The 17213-nt window shown below is 43.4% G+C and overlaps 1 protein-coding gene across 1 annotated transcript in view; it reads right to left on the minus strand.

Moving 5' to 3' along the window:
* GLI3 (GLI family zinc finger 3) overlaps positions 1–17213 on the minus strand; it is a 218779-nt gene that overhangs the window by 189264 nt on the left and 12302 nt on the right. The window contains exon 2 of the mRNA XM_074146109.1: positions 14117–14279. Within this exon, the coding sequence (XP_074002210.1) occupies positions 14117–14240 (124 nt within the window). The 5' untranslated portion in view covers positions 14241–14279. The remainder of the gene's footprint in view (positions 1–14116; positions 14280–17213) is intronic.

A 17213-nucleotide genomic window follows, 5' to 3' on the forward strand; every position in this document is an offset into this window, starting at 1 on the left:
CTCGAGGGATTACAGATCCATGCTTTTTTGGCAGAGCCACTGCGATCCTGTACCCGTGCTGATGTTTGAAAGATGCCAATGTCCATTCACTCCTAACTCTTCAGCCAAAAATCTCTAAAGAAATAACTAATCACACACACAGTTGGAAAAGGAGAGGTTTAAAATCATGTTCAGGTAACAGATTAGAAGTCTGGCATTTCTCAGAGCAAAATTGTGCTGGTTTCATTTCTGCTTTCCAGTGAGAGGCGTGATCTGTTACCAAAGCACTGAAAACTCCTGTGAAAAACAGAAGAGTTTTATAGCAGTTTGTGACTGAACATTCAAATATCAATTAAAATAAAAGGATTCCCATGCTGCTCCCTCGGAAGTCAATGGCAGCTGTGCCAACTGGCATCATGACAGAAGCAAAGTTTACATCTTACCAAACCCCTGAAACCTGGAATAGTTCAAACTACAAGGAGTCACTCTAATTATTACAACTGCGTGGAAACTAAGTCATAATTCTTTTTTTCTTTTTTTTCTGATCATACAGAAGAGCCTTCAAATAAGACATTGGCAAAAGAAAGTACATTTCCAGGATTAGGTCCTGAGAAGCGATCTCAAGTTTCAGAGATGAAGGTTATAATTCAGTGATCAAAGATGCTGGGAGCCCAGATGTCCCACTGAAGGAGGATGTCCAAAAAGACAACAGATTGAAGTAAGGAGACTGGAAAGCGACACGTAAGATTAAATACTTAAAGCCTGGACTCTTTAAAGTTGCTAAACATCCTTTCAGTATTTCAGCGAGTTGTGGACTGGGGCCTTAAATGAAATAAAGCTCAGTCTTATGACTAAAGAGCAGTTATGAAATTATGACTACAAACGCATACCACACACCTTTTACAGGGTTATTTTTATCTCCTCCCTGACTCACTGTGGATCCTCCAAGTGGTGCTCCCAGTTTTGAGCCCTAACCCCAAGAAGGGATGGATGTCCCTTCTCCCCCAGGGAGCGGGCAGCTCTGTCTCCTCGGGGCAGCCCCACAAAGGCCAAGGGGTAAGGAAAGCGCACGCTCATCGCATGGGGCCACTGCCCGTAACCCGCAGAAGCAGCAGGCTGGACCACAGCTGAGGTGGGGAAGCCAAGCCTCCCCTCTTCCCATCCCACAGACACCAGCCCCGACGAGCTCTCTTCCTGGCTGCGAGAAGCCATGTGGCTTCCTGGGCACTTCCAATGGGAAAAGTCCGTGGAGTTGAGAGGGAAGCGTGCCGGGCGCTGCAGCCACCTCCTGAGACACTTTTCCAATGGGAAAAGTCCGTGGAGTTGAGAGGGAAGAATGCCGGGTGCTGCAGCCACCTCCTGAGACACTTTTCCAATGGGAAAAGTCCATGGAGTTGAGAAGGAAGCGTGCCGGGCGCTGCAGCCACCTCCAGAGCCACTTTTCCAATGGGAAAAGTCTGTGGAGTTGAGACGGAAGAGTGCCGGGCGCTGCAGCCACCTCCAGAGACACTTTTCCAATGGGAAAAGTCCGTGGAGTTGGGAGGGAAGAGTGCCGGGAGCTGCAGCCACCTCCGGAGCTACGCCTTGCGGTCAGCGCTGAAATCAGCCCAGGGTTAAAGGCTTCATCATCGCAGGTGCTGAGCAGCCCCGGGAGGCTCGAAAAACACACAAGGTCCAGCCTCCGCCCTCCTCCTCTCCAGCAGAAATACAAATTCGAAAATAAAAAGCAGGAAGACAGCTTACGAGGAGCATTTTATCTGAGGTAAAGTTGGAGCGGGCTGTAAACTCCCACGGGACATCTAGGTTTGCACACTTCGGATGAAACTGTAAATTGAATATTAAACACATACTTTTATCAAATCATATTTCTCCCAGAGAAGGCTGAGGACTGCCTGTTTATTTTTTTAATCTGATTCCCTATGTTTACAAGTGGTAGGAAAGCCGGATATATCGGCCGCTCCATCTTTTTAGTTCTATTCAACTGACTTTGATTTTGTTTTTCTAACACCGCTAAGAAAACTATAATGCAAAAAAGAAAAAAAAAAAAAGCTATAATCTGTGAAAAGGCACTCTGAAATCCATCAACCAAGTTGTATCCATAATTGCTTCCCTGGCTTATCAAAAAAAAAAAAGGCTCATTTGCATTATCTGTTATCTTTAGATACCCATCCCGGTCTATAAACAGAGTTATCAATCCCGTTCAGAGGCCAGTCCACAAATTGAAGTTTTCTATAGAGGGAATTAGCTATAAACAAGCCCGAGGCAATTTTCTTTGACAGCCAATGGTAAACCATAGGAAGTAACTTTAATAGTGATTTACAGTTCTTCTCTGGTTTCCATCCAACTTTTCCTTCTTGTGCTTCTGTTCCATCCAAAAAGGAATTTTTCAGATGTTCTAATTTCCCATTCAAGATGCAATCAATCCCAACTCTAGGTGTGTCTAATCCAATTTTTACGGTATGTTCATGGGCCAGCACCAGAGAAAAAGAACTCTCTTTTTATTTTCTTTCAATTGCCTCTGCTGCAATCACAAGACTTGTCATCTCCTGGTGTGAAATGCACAACAGTAGAAGAGAGAGCGAAGGAGATTTGAGAGAGAGAGAGAGAGAGAAACGAGCCAACCTACCGAAGAGAAAGGGGAAAAGAGATACATGAAAATAACATTAACATTTTTGAATTATCCTACATACTGAAAGCTTCCATTTACCAGAATAATTAATTAACTCAAGATTTTTTAAAGCCTGTGCAGAGTTTTTAAGTTCCTCATTTAAATCACCATATGGGGCTAGAAGTGGGATATTTAGGGGTGGACTCCAGCTTCACACCACCCATCTCCCTCATCTATACCACGGTAAAGTCGGATTGAGGTCCTGTACCGCTCGCTCCCACACGCCACCCCTATGGACACGAGTAAACCCCATGGACCGACCTCCCACACCACTGAGGACTGCTCCTCCCTTACAAACCAAAGATCTTTTCTCTCAACAGCTTAACATACGTTCCGGCTAACTCCGAACTTCCAAGAGGCATACATTTAAAATATTTATTTTTCAATCTCTAATTACGAAATATCTCTAAGCCACTGACACACGGAGTGGATCTTAACGCGCATCACGGGCAGAGCAAAGAAATAACAAGCAGGGGCATGGCTTCTCTCTGGGTGAACTACAGCAATAGAAGGTGAAGCAGCCAAAAACCTAGGTGGATTTCAGTCTCTGAGAGTAGCTGCGGAACAGAGGAGAATTACACTCAAGAGTTGAGCAATTAATAAATATCCCCTGTATCAACACACACCAACAAAAATTGTTTCCTTTTACGTTCAAGCAAAATACCTTTATAACTGAGACCATGAAGCCTGTACACACTCCTATTCCTGTTCTCTCCATATAAAATACACACGGGGTGGGGGGGGCACATATATACACATATATATGTGCGTGGATTATTTTTCCCCTGACTGAAAGCTACCCTAATGGGCAGGCACTAATGGATTTGAAGTGATAAGGAAAAAGCCGGACACGCAAAATGCTCCAGAACTTCTGTTCCTAATCAATCACCAGAGATCAGTGACATCATTCAAGCCTTTGATCAGAGCTCCCCTTTCAAGCTTAAAAAGGGGGATAGATTGACCCACACCAGCGGAGGGACCGAAAAAACACCTAGGATACAATTCACAGCGAAATATGAGAAGTCACCGGCATCCCTCTTCAGAAAAGCTATCCCTTCCCACCTTCCTCAAGGAATACAGCGCGCATTCCAGAGCAACCGAGCACAAACAACAGATTTATCCCTTTCCCCAACAATGAGAAAACAGCCAGGGAAACAACGCACCACAAAATCCTTTCAGGTTTTATTTTCCACGCATTTTATCCCGAGAGGGAGGTTTATTACGTTTGCTGGCGTTTAAAAATCTTCTTTTTCCAAAATGCCCGAGCAGCTTTAACAGCTGAAGGCTGACACTCGTTTTTAAAGGAGAAATGATTTTCAGGAGAACCAGCATCACGGCAAGCGCTCGCTACACTTAGCATCGGCCTTTGTCCACGTCAGGGCATTCAGAGAGTTGGGATCACTAATCCCACTTCAGCTAAAATTGAGCTCCATTGTTTCTCACTTCATCTGAGTTTCCATGGCACTTACTAGGACTTAAGTGTTATTTACTCAGGGCGGTTTGGTTAAAAACAAAAAACAATAACTAAGTCTTAATGTGAGCATCAGGTTTGCTTTTTTTTTTTTTTTCTTTTTTTCCTTTTTCCTTTCAATAAGCTCAAGACGCAGTCAGCATTTTACAATCTCAGAGACTTCTTCTGTCTAAAAGTCTTCAAGAAAAAAACAAAGTTGAAAATAGACCTGAAAACGCGCGCTTCATTCTTTTGGCTTGGTTTTCCCCCATCTGTATTTTTTAAAAAATCTAATTGAGCCTCCTGAACAGCGGCAAAAATGTAGTTTATTATCTCCCTCATCAGGTGATCAATGATTTCATTAATAAGACAGATAACAAAACTGTCATATCATCGACACAGTTATGAAAGATGATCCTGGCTTCTTGCTCCATTTTCCAAGGTCTGGGATTCTCTGCGGCAGCTCTGAGTCCATTCAATATTTTCCACAGACAGAGAAAAGTGAAAATCCATTTTGAAACCAATTTCAATTAGGATCCAGAAGCTGTTATCACAGGTGTCGCAGAATGGGCCCGTAAGTGGAAATGTCGCCTATCCATTCTGAAATGAAACCTTATCAGGGGCTACGAAGATGGCTGAGGACAGCCTATCTGTAAATTACTTTTCGTCCTGTGTTAACTCAACCCTAGTTCTGTCATATGGAATTCTTTCCGGCCCCTCGTAATAATCTAATGACTAACTAGGCGCTGCACCAAAACGGCTTTTATTCTGCCCGGGCTTCCCCCCGCCGAACGGGGCTGCAAATGCAAATAACCGGAGGCGGCCAGGCAAGCCGGCGTATTTAGTAATATCATTTAAAGCTCTCATAGTTTATTACGGGGAAGCAACGGGTTTGCATTCTGAAGCCTGTCTCCACCCATTGCATTCCTGGTGATTTTTCAATTGCAAACTCCAAGGCCCAGTTATTTCATTAATTCAGCACCCAAGTAGTGAGGCTTTTCTCTCACATCTTTCAGTCTCCTTTTAGCAAATTATCCCATGACGGAGGATTTATTCAGTCAAAGACCTCGGACTTTGAGAGGCAACAAAAGAATCAAGAGACTTTCTGGTCCACCTGCCTGGCGAATGATGAGGCAGGGTAAAGCCTCCCCTAGAGAAACCAATCAAACCATTGTGTGGCACAGTCAGACCTTTTCAACTGTCAAGCCAGGAGAGCAGGAAAAGAGATGAAAGAACTCAGGATGAAGCTACCATTTACAGAACCATGTGGGAATGGTCTCCGAAGATTTAATAATTGGGATGGAACTCAACTTTCTGAAAACTAAAAGAAAGAAAGAGGAAGGGAAAAAAAAAAAAAAAAAGGAAAAGAGGGAGAAGAGAAAGGAGAAAAAGAAGGAGAGAAAAGAGAGAGACCAGGAGGAGGGGAAAACACTACCGGTCAGGCCCAGAAGGAACTTTTCTAACAAAATCCTCTGTTGTTATGTATGAACCCCTTTGCTGCAAAAGAAGAGAAAAGCAAGCACACGACAGGGACAGAGAGAGAGCAAGAAAGAGAGCACACAGTTTGCAATACTAACTTAACTTTCAGCGATTTATCATCCCATCTCAGGAAAAACTCCATCCCTACAAATCTGTGACATTTAGCAGAACAAAAAAAAAAAAAAAAAAATCCACTTAGTTTGGGATATCTGGGTGCATTTTCAAGCTATTGTATGCGTGGGACTTAAGTTTTCACATTTCCACTTGGCTGCATGTGGAACACGCATGAAAAGTCGTACTAAACGGATGGAAACCAGCGCATTTTAAGCGGTTGGCATGTGCAAAGAATGTGGACACACAGCTCGTGTGTAGCAAGATTCCAGCTGATCGCAGGCACACGATGCGGAACTGCTTTTTGATAATCTGACCCATAAAGCCTTACAAGCCAAATATTAAAATCATCTGAACAAAATCCAGTATTTCCTATGTACTTCTCTTTCCCAAAGAGCCCCTGCGCACTTGAAAAATACACTGAAGTTACTTGAAGGTCACACTTACAAGTGAATCAACATTTTTCTGAATTGCCAGCAAAAATAGAATCTGCAAATTAAATTGTGACCACTTGCAGTACACATCAAAGGCAAAGACTTTTAATGGGAAATAAGATAATAACACGGCAATAAATCCATCTCATTCCCTCTTAGTTGGGACGGCGAAAGAATGCATCTCCCTCTCCTCCCGCCCTCACCCCCAAAATAACGAGATATGGCTTGGAAAGTATACAGAGAATGTAGTTTTAATACAGTACCTTCTTTACATAATCACATACCATACCCTAAGCACACTTCACTCACTTATTGGCATATGTATTTAGTAACAATCTCTATGTAAGCAGAAGCTGAGGCTTCCTATCTTCCAGAAAAAGAAAAAAAAAAAAAAAAAAAGGCAGAGGGGGAGTAAATAGAAACATACAGAGCAGGGATATAATCAAATGCAACACTGACGCTGATTATTTCCTTTTAACTGGAGACAGATATGAAACAGAAAACATCTAGAAAAGAAAAGATGAATGCCATATGAAAACCTGTTAAGTAATTTAATTACTTCAACTGCCTTAATTTACACAGCTCAAATCGTAAAGCCAAATGCTGTGCCTGCCAGAGGGGTTGCCTGGTTTTAAGTCAATTAGAAGGATTTTTAAAAATTCTCTTTATTTACTTTATGAAGAAGATCTACTCCACGTAGCTCCTTCACTTGCAGATTCCCAAGTCTGGTCTCTTCTCAGGAGCCAGGAAAACTCTCAGAGACTTTTCTGCCGCCCTTTTTTTTAGCACCCTTCCAATCCTCCCCAGCCGCCTGGCACCCGTGGGCTCGCGGACACCCCTTCCCAGCAGCTGGGAGGAAGGCTCTCCATCACCCAGAGCAGCGGTGCTGCCGCACAGCCTTGCCACACTGCCGGGCAGCCTCCCCGCTTTGGTGGCACAGGGCTGGCACCAGCGGTGCAAGGTCGTTAGCAGGCATTTTTCTCTTTTGGGGTATCTTCCCCAGAGCCTTTTTCACGGTATCACTGAAGCTTCAGCTGCCAGCAGCCTTTTTCCTACTAAAAATCAAACCTCTTGGTTGGTCTCCCCCGCCTCCCCAGTACCGTGGGCTGTAATGCCTGAATTTTTGGAGGTCTGATTGATACAAGACTCCTGCAAAACAAAGTACAAGCTACAGAGCACGGTACCGATGCCATGTTGCAGAGACCCATTTTAAACCTTTTTATTATTATCCCTTCTTACTCTATTTCAAAACCCAAGTATAATTGTAATATGACTGCTTGGGCGTTTTGGGTGGGGTTTTTTGTTTTCCAGGAAAAAAAAAAATCCCCGGTGTATAATTCCCTAAATTTAACCTCCACCTTGTCCAGGTGGCAAGCTTCTGCTGCTAACTAATGTTTTCTCCCGATTCCACCTCGTGTTATCCAGCAGGATGTTAAGTCATTACTTACTGATTACAGTGATTGCAGGGATAAGCCACTCAATCATCTCTTTCTGGAACTTGCAAAGGGATACAGCAGGATTGACATTTAATATCCCTTATGCTATTAACCACTGCAGGGAGGGGAGAGAAGGGGGGAAAAAAAGGAGGGAAATCTCAGCAGAATTAATGAAGCAATACCGTATTGCACTTGCAGATCATTGGCTTTAGAGCAGGGTAAGGGTAGGGCTGGCTCACCGAGGAACAACACTAGAAAATAGTATCAGGCAGAATGAGTTATTACAGTCTTCAATAAACTCTAACTTGACGACTGAAATTTTATTAGTAAGCATAAAGGACCACGGGTGCATTACTCCGAATGAACGTGTATTTAATCAGCTACTCACATCGGATTACAATATACCAAGACATGCAGTCCCCACTTAATTACAACTTCCAATACTTCCAAGCACCAGGAGAGCTCACCCTGCCCAAGGAGAGGTACCTTCCTTCAGTTTATTCTCCTAGGACCTGGCCACAATTATTAGAACAGAAGGGTATACAAAATCTGACAAGTTCGGGTCCTTGCCCTTACTTTTCCACACCCCAACATGTGACCATTCCACCCTTACTTTTCATGCCTCTGTATGCCACCATTACACATAGGAATTACTTGCGATATTTGTCTGGCTGAGAAACGAAACCCTCCAAAAAACCTATACATTGAAGATCGTCACTTCCAATATCTAATAGTACAGGATGTTGTTTTCTCCTTGACCTGAAAATGCGAGGTGAAGAGGGCCCTTCCATCCCCTCTGATTTCAGGAGAGGAGGAAGGCATCTCCTTATCACTTTGCAGAATCGGGTCTCATATAATCCATTTGGGACTCAATTTGCAGGCCCCTAAAATAAGTACGAGCAACGTTTCGTGATACCTAACAACCTCTTTTGAACCCTGACCTCTCAAGGGGACCCTGAACACATCAGTCCAACGAGGGGGCCAAGAACCAAGTATCATGATTAACACCTATTTCATGGTGAGCTCGAAAGCAAGCAGCAGGACAAGTAACCAACTCAAAGTTTAAACAGGAGATGTGATTCTTATGGGGTTGCAGACAGCTGAATACGTCCCTCATTCAGTCCTCAAAGAACTACTAGGAAGAAAAAGAAAGAAAAAAAAAGAGACGTAGATGAAGCTGGCTCTTCTTCTGAAATAATCAAAGTGGACGAATGAACTTCCTCTCATTTATTCATCTATCAAGCTTGGTTTTAAGTTACATCATCATTAAGATAATAATTTCTGCTTTCTATCACTTTAAAGTATGTTCTCAATAACTATCTGATTCTGATAAAGGTAGTCAAGTCCACAACCTACATACGTTTATAATTAGCTTTTTTTTTAAGGCAGAGTAATAGGTTAATAAGAAATATCAGATTACACTGGAACGAGCTCATGGGTCAAAAACTAGACAAAACACATCAAACTGAAAATAAGTGCTTGCCTGTCAGACACTGAAGGACTCCCTGTACAATAACTGCATTGTTTTAATGCAACGTTAAAAACATCAGTTTAGAGCCAAAATGTGCAAAAGAAGAAAGCATTTTAGTCACCGACAAAACTTACAAGCCAAACAGTAAATAAATCAGAGTTGAGCACAGTATTATAATGTCATAAAGTTCTCCAAGCAACGCTGCAAAGTGCAAGTTTGCCTTGTAAAAGTATTAATTCATCCTACACTGAAATTCCCTGTACTTTTTAGAAAATAAAGCGAAGAATTAATTATATCCATACTACAGATTAAGTGAAAAAAAAATAAAAAATAAATTGCATCTAGCTGAGGGCTGTGCTAGTTAGCGGGGGGGTTTTTTTGGTCAACTAGAGGAAGTACTCTAACAATAATTCTGATTCACCTACAAAGCAGAGCGCAGAGTCGAAGCGGCCAGCCTGGCAAAGCATTAAAGCCACTGCCTAATTGTAAGCATGCAAATACCCTCACAGGGGCCAAGGGAGCTATTCCTCCGCCTAAAGCAAGGCTGGAGAACTTGCTGGACTGGAGCTGAAGGCTCACACTGCAGCAAGGCAGGTCACCATGCGAAATCCTGCAGCCTTTACAGCGTTCACCTGAAGATTTCTTTTTAACCCCGGGATTACTTGAAATTACAGGAGGTATCATATTATCCAACAGAGGTCTAGCAGGGCAGACCTGTAATACCAGGCAAAGGCTCCTCAAGGGGAGCACAGAACTGATTTTAATGAGTTTATCAATGGATACAGAATCACAGAATGATATGGGGTTGGAAGGGACCTCTGGAGATCATCTAGTCCAACCCCCCTGCCAAAGCAGGTCCACCCAGAGCAGGTTGCACAGGAACGTGTCCAGGTGGGTTTGGAATGTCTCCAGAGAAGGAGACTCCACCACCTCTCTGGGCAGCCTCTTCCAGGGCTCTGCCACCCTCACAGGAAAGAAGTTCCTCCTCATGTTGAGATGGAACTTCTTATGTTCCAGTTTGTGCCCGTTCCCTCTTGTCCTGTCCCTGCGCACCACTGAAAAAAGACTGGCCCCATCCTCTTGACACCCTCCCTTTAACACCATACCTCTCTTCAGAAAGCCATTCCTCACACAACTTGCTAGGAACCTGCGTGTGCAAGCAGCAGCTTTCAGGATGATGACCTAAATACACGCGCAGACATGGTAGGGAACGGGGTCTTGCTGCTTTGTCTCCAGAGAAGCGGCAGGGATGGGATGGGCACGTGAGAAGACAAAGCCTGACAGCGTACATAGCAAGGATGGTCCAGGAAGGACACTGGGCTCATTACTCTGCTGTAATACCAGTGACACTGTCACTCTAATTATTTGCTATAGTTATTACTTTGCCAAAGCAAAGTCTGAGGCTATCAAATCACACGATACACAAAAGTAAGCTTACTTTCTTCCCTAGCACGAACTTTTTATCCATGCAGCCTTTTGTGGATGAGCATCTCCGTCAGCAGTGTCCTTTAGCAGTTTTCCCCCCTTGGACATTAGCCTGGCAGTAAACATAGCAGTCAAACAAAGAAGGAGTTAAAGGAACAGTTTGCAAAGAAACGTATCCTAGTAAACCGCCTGCAGTTTGGTTGAGATACACAAAATGAAACACAAAGGAGAAAAGATCAAAAGCTTGCAAAAATGAATTCAAAACAAAAGCAAGAGTGGTCCCAAATGACAAAGTCCCACCAGGGATCAAAGTGCACCAAAGATTTTTTTCAGTTATTGCAAATTACGATTATTTTTTTTTTTCCCACTTTTCCAATCATGTATTTTTTTAAAAGAAGTTTTAATTTGCTCCAGCACTAAGACCTTCCCCACATGTTTCGGGCCTGGAGCACATTTCAATGGCTTAGTTATAAATCCTTGAAATTAGGGGTTTATAATGGAAACGCTGGCAGGCCCTTATCTAACGCAGTACAAGCTATTTTAGCAATATCGTCGGAGTCTGAAGTTAGGCGAGCGGCAGCAGAAACCCTTTTTTTTGTATTAAGCAATGACAGGAACTGGGCGGAAGCGGCTAACGGGTAAACGACAACCCACGCTTGCTTAGTGTTTGAGCCTACAGTGCAGCGGGGACCTCCCGAGGGGCACCCACAAGCCTGGGTCTCTCCAGGTGCATTACGTAGTTGGGGCTGACACGCGAGCTGCCCTTCCGCATCACCTTTCCCACGCGCTTCCCTTCGCATCTTGGTTTACAGCAGGCTCTTCAATAAACGGTTTGCACCCCGTAACGATTTTAAAGTTTCGATATTCACGTTAACACAGATTCTCCTCCTGGGTACATTGTTGAAATAATGGCATTTTCTTTGCTTCTTCCTTCATGATCCTAAGCTCCACACAAAACCGGCAACTAACAGTTTTCGATCTATTTATGATCCAAGTGTTGACTGACTCCTTCAGAAGGCAGCAGAGCCACTGAGAAAACACTGATTTCTACATCCCACCTCAGACAGCCCTCACTCAAGTACATGTTACCTTGCAAACTTTGCTAATCGCAGAGAGAAGCACTGATACTAGACGTGCTCATGAGGTGACATCGGTATGATAGGCAGATGTTGCTCTGCAATGACAGCGGAGTCTTCTGAAGAAACCAGCACGGATCATTCTGTCCTTTTTTTTATTTTTAAGGGTACCTTACCTTGTTTAACACAGCATTCAAATGCAAATCACTACCATTTAACATTACCAGAGCCCTCTGCAAAAAAAAAAGGCACTGAATCAACAAAAGCTGCTTTTTTTTTGTAGGAGGGGTGTCTTATATCAACTGATGATGTTCCTGTAATAATACTCATCCCAGCATTAAAGAACAAAAGATGCAAATGCGATGCGAGCTCCAGCTTTCATGCAAATCGGTCCTTGTCACCAAAATTCATTATCATGACAATGACATCTGCAAGAAGCAAAACTATAAAACATTGCAACAGTAGAACTCATGTTTAAGTTCCCGAAGTTTTGGTATTAGTATTTGTTTTGGTACCTGCTCCATGGAGTCTCTACACTCAGAGGAAATTTTTCATATCCAGCAAGGAATGGAATTTTTCACCCCTTTGAAGGCTAACCCTGTCACCTCTGGGAAGTCGTTTGCTTGGTTACACATGAAGGTAGATTAGAAACCCAAACCTTGGAGATCCTGGTGACTTCCCTAAATACAAAGACTAACAAGACCAACCCTTACCCACTAAAAACAAAGGTAACTGTCATTACCTTAACAAAAGGAGGCCTCAGGCCCCAGGATGTGTACTACATTAGCACCTCACTCCATTAAGAGGAGACAATTCTAGTGACAGAAATTCCTAGTCATTCATTAGACTTATAATCGTTCCCGCTCTTGGGAGTTTGATGCCCCTGACGCGCAGTGATACACCACCTAGATGAAGCGGGTAGTTAAGAACTAACATTACCTTTAAAGCTGATAGGCAAAATAGAGAGAAAAAATGACTCCACCACAGGGTAAATCAGTGTCAGAATTAGGCAAAAACATCTTGAAGGCTTTATTTTTAGCCCTCTCAATCTAAATGTTTAACGATAACGTTAAAGCTAGCCCAAACAGTCAGAGGTATGTGCCAATATTGAGATTGAGTACAAACCCCTGACACATCAAACAATACGTGTATGTGTTTAAGCGTGCATCTGTTTGAAAAGTTGGGCCAATGTGGAAAATCCTATTATCGGGGAAAAAAAAAAAAAATACAATGGGGAGCTCTTCAGCTAATGTGAACCACTGTAATTCTATTGACAGCAACAGATCTGTGCTGACTTACACCAGCTGAGGATCTCATTTCATATGCCTTAGAAAACTGATGCAACTTTTTCCATAGCCGCTCAAGAGTTTCTAGGCTCTCGTGGGGATCAACTCCAACTAGTAGGTCAGCAGGTGCTGAGTTTGCCTTGAATCCGCAGTCCAGTCACACAGAAGGATACTGGGACGTGTGCCATCTAATTTTTACTGACCCACAGAGATTCCCCTCTCGTATGGCTGTAGGATTCATGTATTTTCTGCTTTAGTTCAGTGGGAGATACATGCTGCTTTGAGAAAGCAAAAACCTTTCTTTAGGATACCAAAGTGAGAACCTGACCCGGCCCACAAGCCCAGATAAGCGAGCGTGACGGAAGCAGAAAGGATGAACAGAAAATGTTTTGCCAGGAATACACCAGGACTCCAAAATATGCAGAAAGACATCTTCCGTTTTTAACCATTATTAGATTGATTTGCAAAACAAAACCCAACAATTAATCTGCAGCTATCCAAAATCCACTAAAGGTCTAAAATCTGCCCGCACCTTTTCAAGCGATTTTCCTTCCTCATGCAAAGAGAGTTTTGCATTAGTAGGGACCAACACACTCAGCCTTCTTACACTGAACAATCCCAGGGCTGGGATTACACGCTCTCCGGAGAGGCAGAGAATATGTAAAATTGTCAAGTGAGGTAATCTCTGGGGAGAATTAAGCAAACTACTCCAGTTTTGCAAATCCACAAGCCGTACATTCACAACTTGGAAATGAATTCACGGGAGGATACACTCTTAGCTTGATGTTTTGTCCCTGGCCATTAAAGAACTTTGGGGAGGTGGGGGCAGCCCTTTGTGAGAAGCAAGTTTATTTGTAAAAGAAGAGAAGGGAAGAAAAAAAAAAAAAAAACTTTGCCATTAATTTTGACAGAGCTACTTCTGTCTCTTTTGTAATAACTAATTATCTAACTAGTGTAAGAGATTTCAATGGCCAAATGCAAAGCACTAGCAAGCCCTGCCAGGCTAATCAAGACAATTTCCAAAACGCCAAAAACAGGAACTTCCTATAATAAATAACTTAGCGCATTTACATCTCAAATTAGAACATCTGGAAGAAAAAGACTACGCCTGATGCCAAAACAGGCCTTATTGTATCCTACCACTTTCCACCACCACCACCCCGCCCCCCCCCTTGTTCATTTTCTTTAGCCTTTCCTTAGAACAAACACTGATCCAGGTGCAAATGCTCAATTCACAAGGAATGTAGTGAACATAAAATTACTGTAGGTTTGGCTGCTAGTAAATCCCTGCTGTTACTCACCATTGGAAGTTGTGCTGGAGGCAACAGCTTTCTCACTGACATCTGTTCGACTGGAGCATTTCACGATGGAATTCTCCACTTTTTTCTTCTCCGTCGTGGTAGAGCTATGGGACTGCGCCTCCATGATGACTTCTCATTACTTCAGATCTCCTTGTACTAATACCTGAACGAAACAAGAGAGCCATAAACTTTAAATGCTATGCAGAAGCTTAGCCCAAAACCGCTCACACCTCTCACCTGAAGAAGAGCCTGCAGGACATCTGAATCAGCAGCCCACAGGCCACCAAATGGCCTGGATGCCCATCAAATCATGTTTGCATGCATGAATTCCTGAGGAATTTAAGGAAACACTAACACCAAAAAAGAAGTATGTTTGCCTTTAAAGAGAATCAGCATCAAAATCACTATGCTGCTTGATGGGTAGGTCAATTTTTGGAAGCCTGTAGGGTTTTAACGGACCCAGGGGAAAAAAGCCAGTAATTTTCTCCTATGTCCAGAGCACTTTGTAACAGCGCAGAAGAAATTAAGACAGACCTTCATGTTGACTGTAGAAGCCAAATATTTAAATTTCAACATTCACGCTCTCCGAACAGACTGCAGCAACAATTATCCTGTCTATCTCTACACCTTGCCCTACTCGTGTAAACACCTCTCACTTTGTTTGTTCAGAAATCTAACTCAAACAAAAATGCATTGGAGCAACACCCTGAAAACCACAGGGAAAAGCAAATATTACTGCTAGTGGCAGATAATGAGATCGCTTTCTTTTGCGTGAAAATGCTGAAAATGGGAAACTCTGCAGTGTTGTGTGCCTGGTTTTTCTGCCTTTCCTGGCTGTTCTCAGCGTCACCTCCAGCGATGCATTTATTTTATACCCCACGTATCACTTCTCCTTATTCTCAGAGCTTTGACATTCCTGACATAAACCCAGGAAGCCCACAAACTTCGGGAAGGGTAACACTGCTTGTGCAGCCGTGTATCCATGCCAGGCCCCGAGACTGCAGGGATCTCGGGCTGTGAAGAACACAAGCATTTCCAGGCGCTGGTCTGCAGCTTAATCTGACGCACACCAGCCTGCCCAAGTAAGCTTTACACAAACCATCAATATTCAGCACACACCGTGCTTAGAACTGAAGTACCTGTGTATTTCGGTAGTTTGAACACGATCCTATGCAACAACAACAAAAAAAAATAATAATAAAGAGAGTATTTTCAGCTCTGAGCAGCGCTGCAGTCATTAGCTGAAGGGGTCTGAAACGGAAGGAAGTCGCACTGTTCTAGAACAACATTTAAATGAATTAAAAAACCAAAGGCTTCAAAACAAGCCACAAAGTAAACTATAATGAAGTGTAATTACATGAGCAACCTGTTTCCCCAATTCTGACAGTCCAAAAAAAAAACCCAAACACAACCAACCAAAAAAACAACCCCCAAAAAGGCTACAAAGCCAATTCATCACAAACACAGCTGTCTAGTAAACCTTCCCCTTCCCACCTCCCTAGTAGGAGTTCTTTTTAATAGCACAATAAAACACTCCAAAGCCTCATTGTTATACAGTAGGGATCAAAGAAGAGCCCAATCGCTAAATGAATCATTATTTAGCAGCACAGCCAAGGAATTGGGACTAGATATCAGAGACTCTCTGCCACCGACCTACTGGTCCACCCTTCGGCAAGGCATTTTTCTTCCCTTGAGATCCTTTCTTGCTAAAAACCGGAATAACAAAGCTCCACCTGCCGTGGCAAGAGTGCTTCTAAGAGTACTTTCAAGATCTACCTGTGAAAGCGCTATAAATATTATTGTGATCTGTGAAATAACTTCCTCCCAGAACAAGAAGGGGAACGTCAAGTGTCTTCAAATAGGAAGCAGGCGAGATCTAACAATGCTCCACCTGCAACAGCCCTCACTTGTACCCAGCGACGCACAAATCTCCTTGTGGACAGGTCTCATACGAGCTTGGGAAAAGCACCTTTCCGAATTTCTCTTACATGTTCTCCCCCTTTACCCTCGCACACCTCATGCAAGAGCACCCACAGCTTTGGTCATATATATATCAGGCTTTTCAGTCCCTTGCATTGGCAGAAACTGGGGGGATGCTGTTCAAGCTCTTCACCCCACACTGACCAGAACATGCTCGTTTTCTCTGTACAGCCCTGGCCACATAAATACCAAAATCTGCTTTAAAAAGCTATACATTTTCAGCTGCGGTTATTTTTCTTCTGGTTTGGTTTTTAAGGGCCAAGTCTGCTATTCAGGCAGCATCTTCGTTTACATCTAAGAGTTTGACTGTGTGAGCTTGGAGGGGGAAGCTGCAGAATTTTCCCCCCGTTTTCTTCTGTCCTCGGTTCACAAGCCTGTTCCTTTTGGCTAAAAGACATGAAAGGAAACAATTATGCTCCCTACTCAACTAGAAAGGAAGAAGCCACATAATTTGCCCCCATTTCAGGAGGCCGGCGGAGTGGCACGAAACACGTGGGCAAAGGTCACCAAAACGATGACAGGTATCTGCAGTGGTTCCACCGCCTCCTGCCACGCAGATGTCTGTGCAGATACGAGCAAGGAGCCCCTCGCTTACCTCCACCTGCTTCCCCTCTCCACCATGGCAGGACACCACTTCCAGTACAATCCCGTCCTACTCACTGCTCAGAAAAGGAAGGAGGCGTAGGTACTGTAAGGAGTTAACACAGCTTTAATCTCTTGAAAAAGCATCTTTGGATCATCTGCAATTCCAGAGCAACACGTGGCTGCTCAAACTGGCGTCCATCCAGTCTCTTGGCTATTTGTTTCTTTCCCCAGCAGCCCACCAATGACATTTTTCTGGTGTTTTGGGTTGGTTTTTCTTTTTTAATGGAGGGAGGACTAGGAGATAATAATTCCACATTTCCCACCACTTTCTATCTACCACTTTCCTGTTTTATGCCACCTAGTGCGGACAAAGGTACAGAACAGAGGCCTGAAGTAGCAGCTTAAAGTGAATTTTTGGTCAGAAAATTGCAGAATTGGCCAGGAGCTAATATAAACATCTGCTCTTGGTACCTGCTCTGGTTCATGTCTGTTGAGTTTACGCACAGAAGGCTGCTTTTATTCATGTCAGCAT

The sequence above is a fragment of the Numenius arquata genome, chromosome 4 (assembly GCF_964106895.1).
Source record: "Numenius arquata chromosome 4, bNumArq3.hap1.1, whole genome shotgun sequence".
NCBI classification, from domain to species: Eukaryota; Metazoa; Chordata; class Aves; order Charadriiformes; family Scolopacidae; genus Numenius; species Numenius arquata.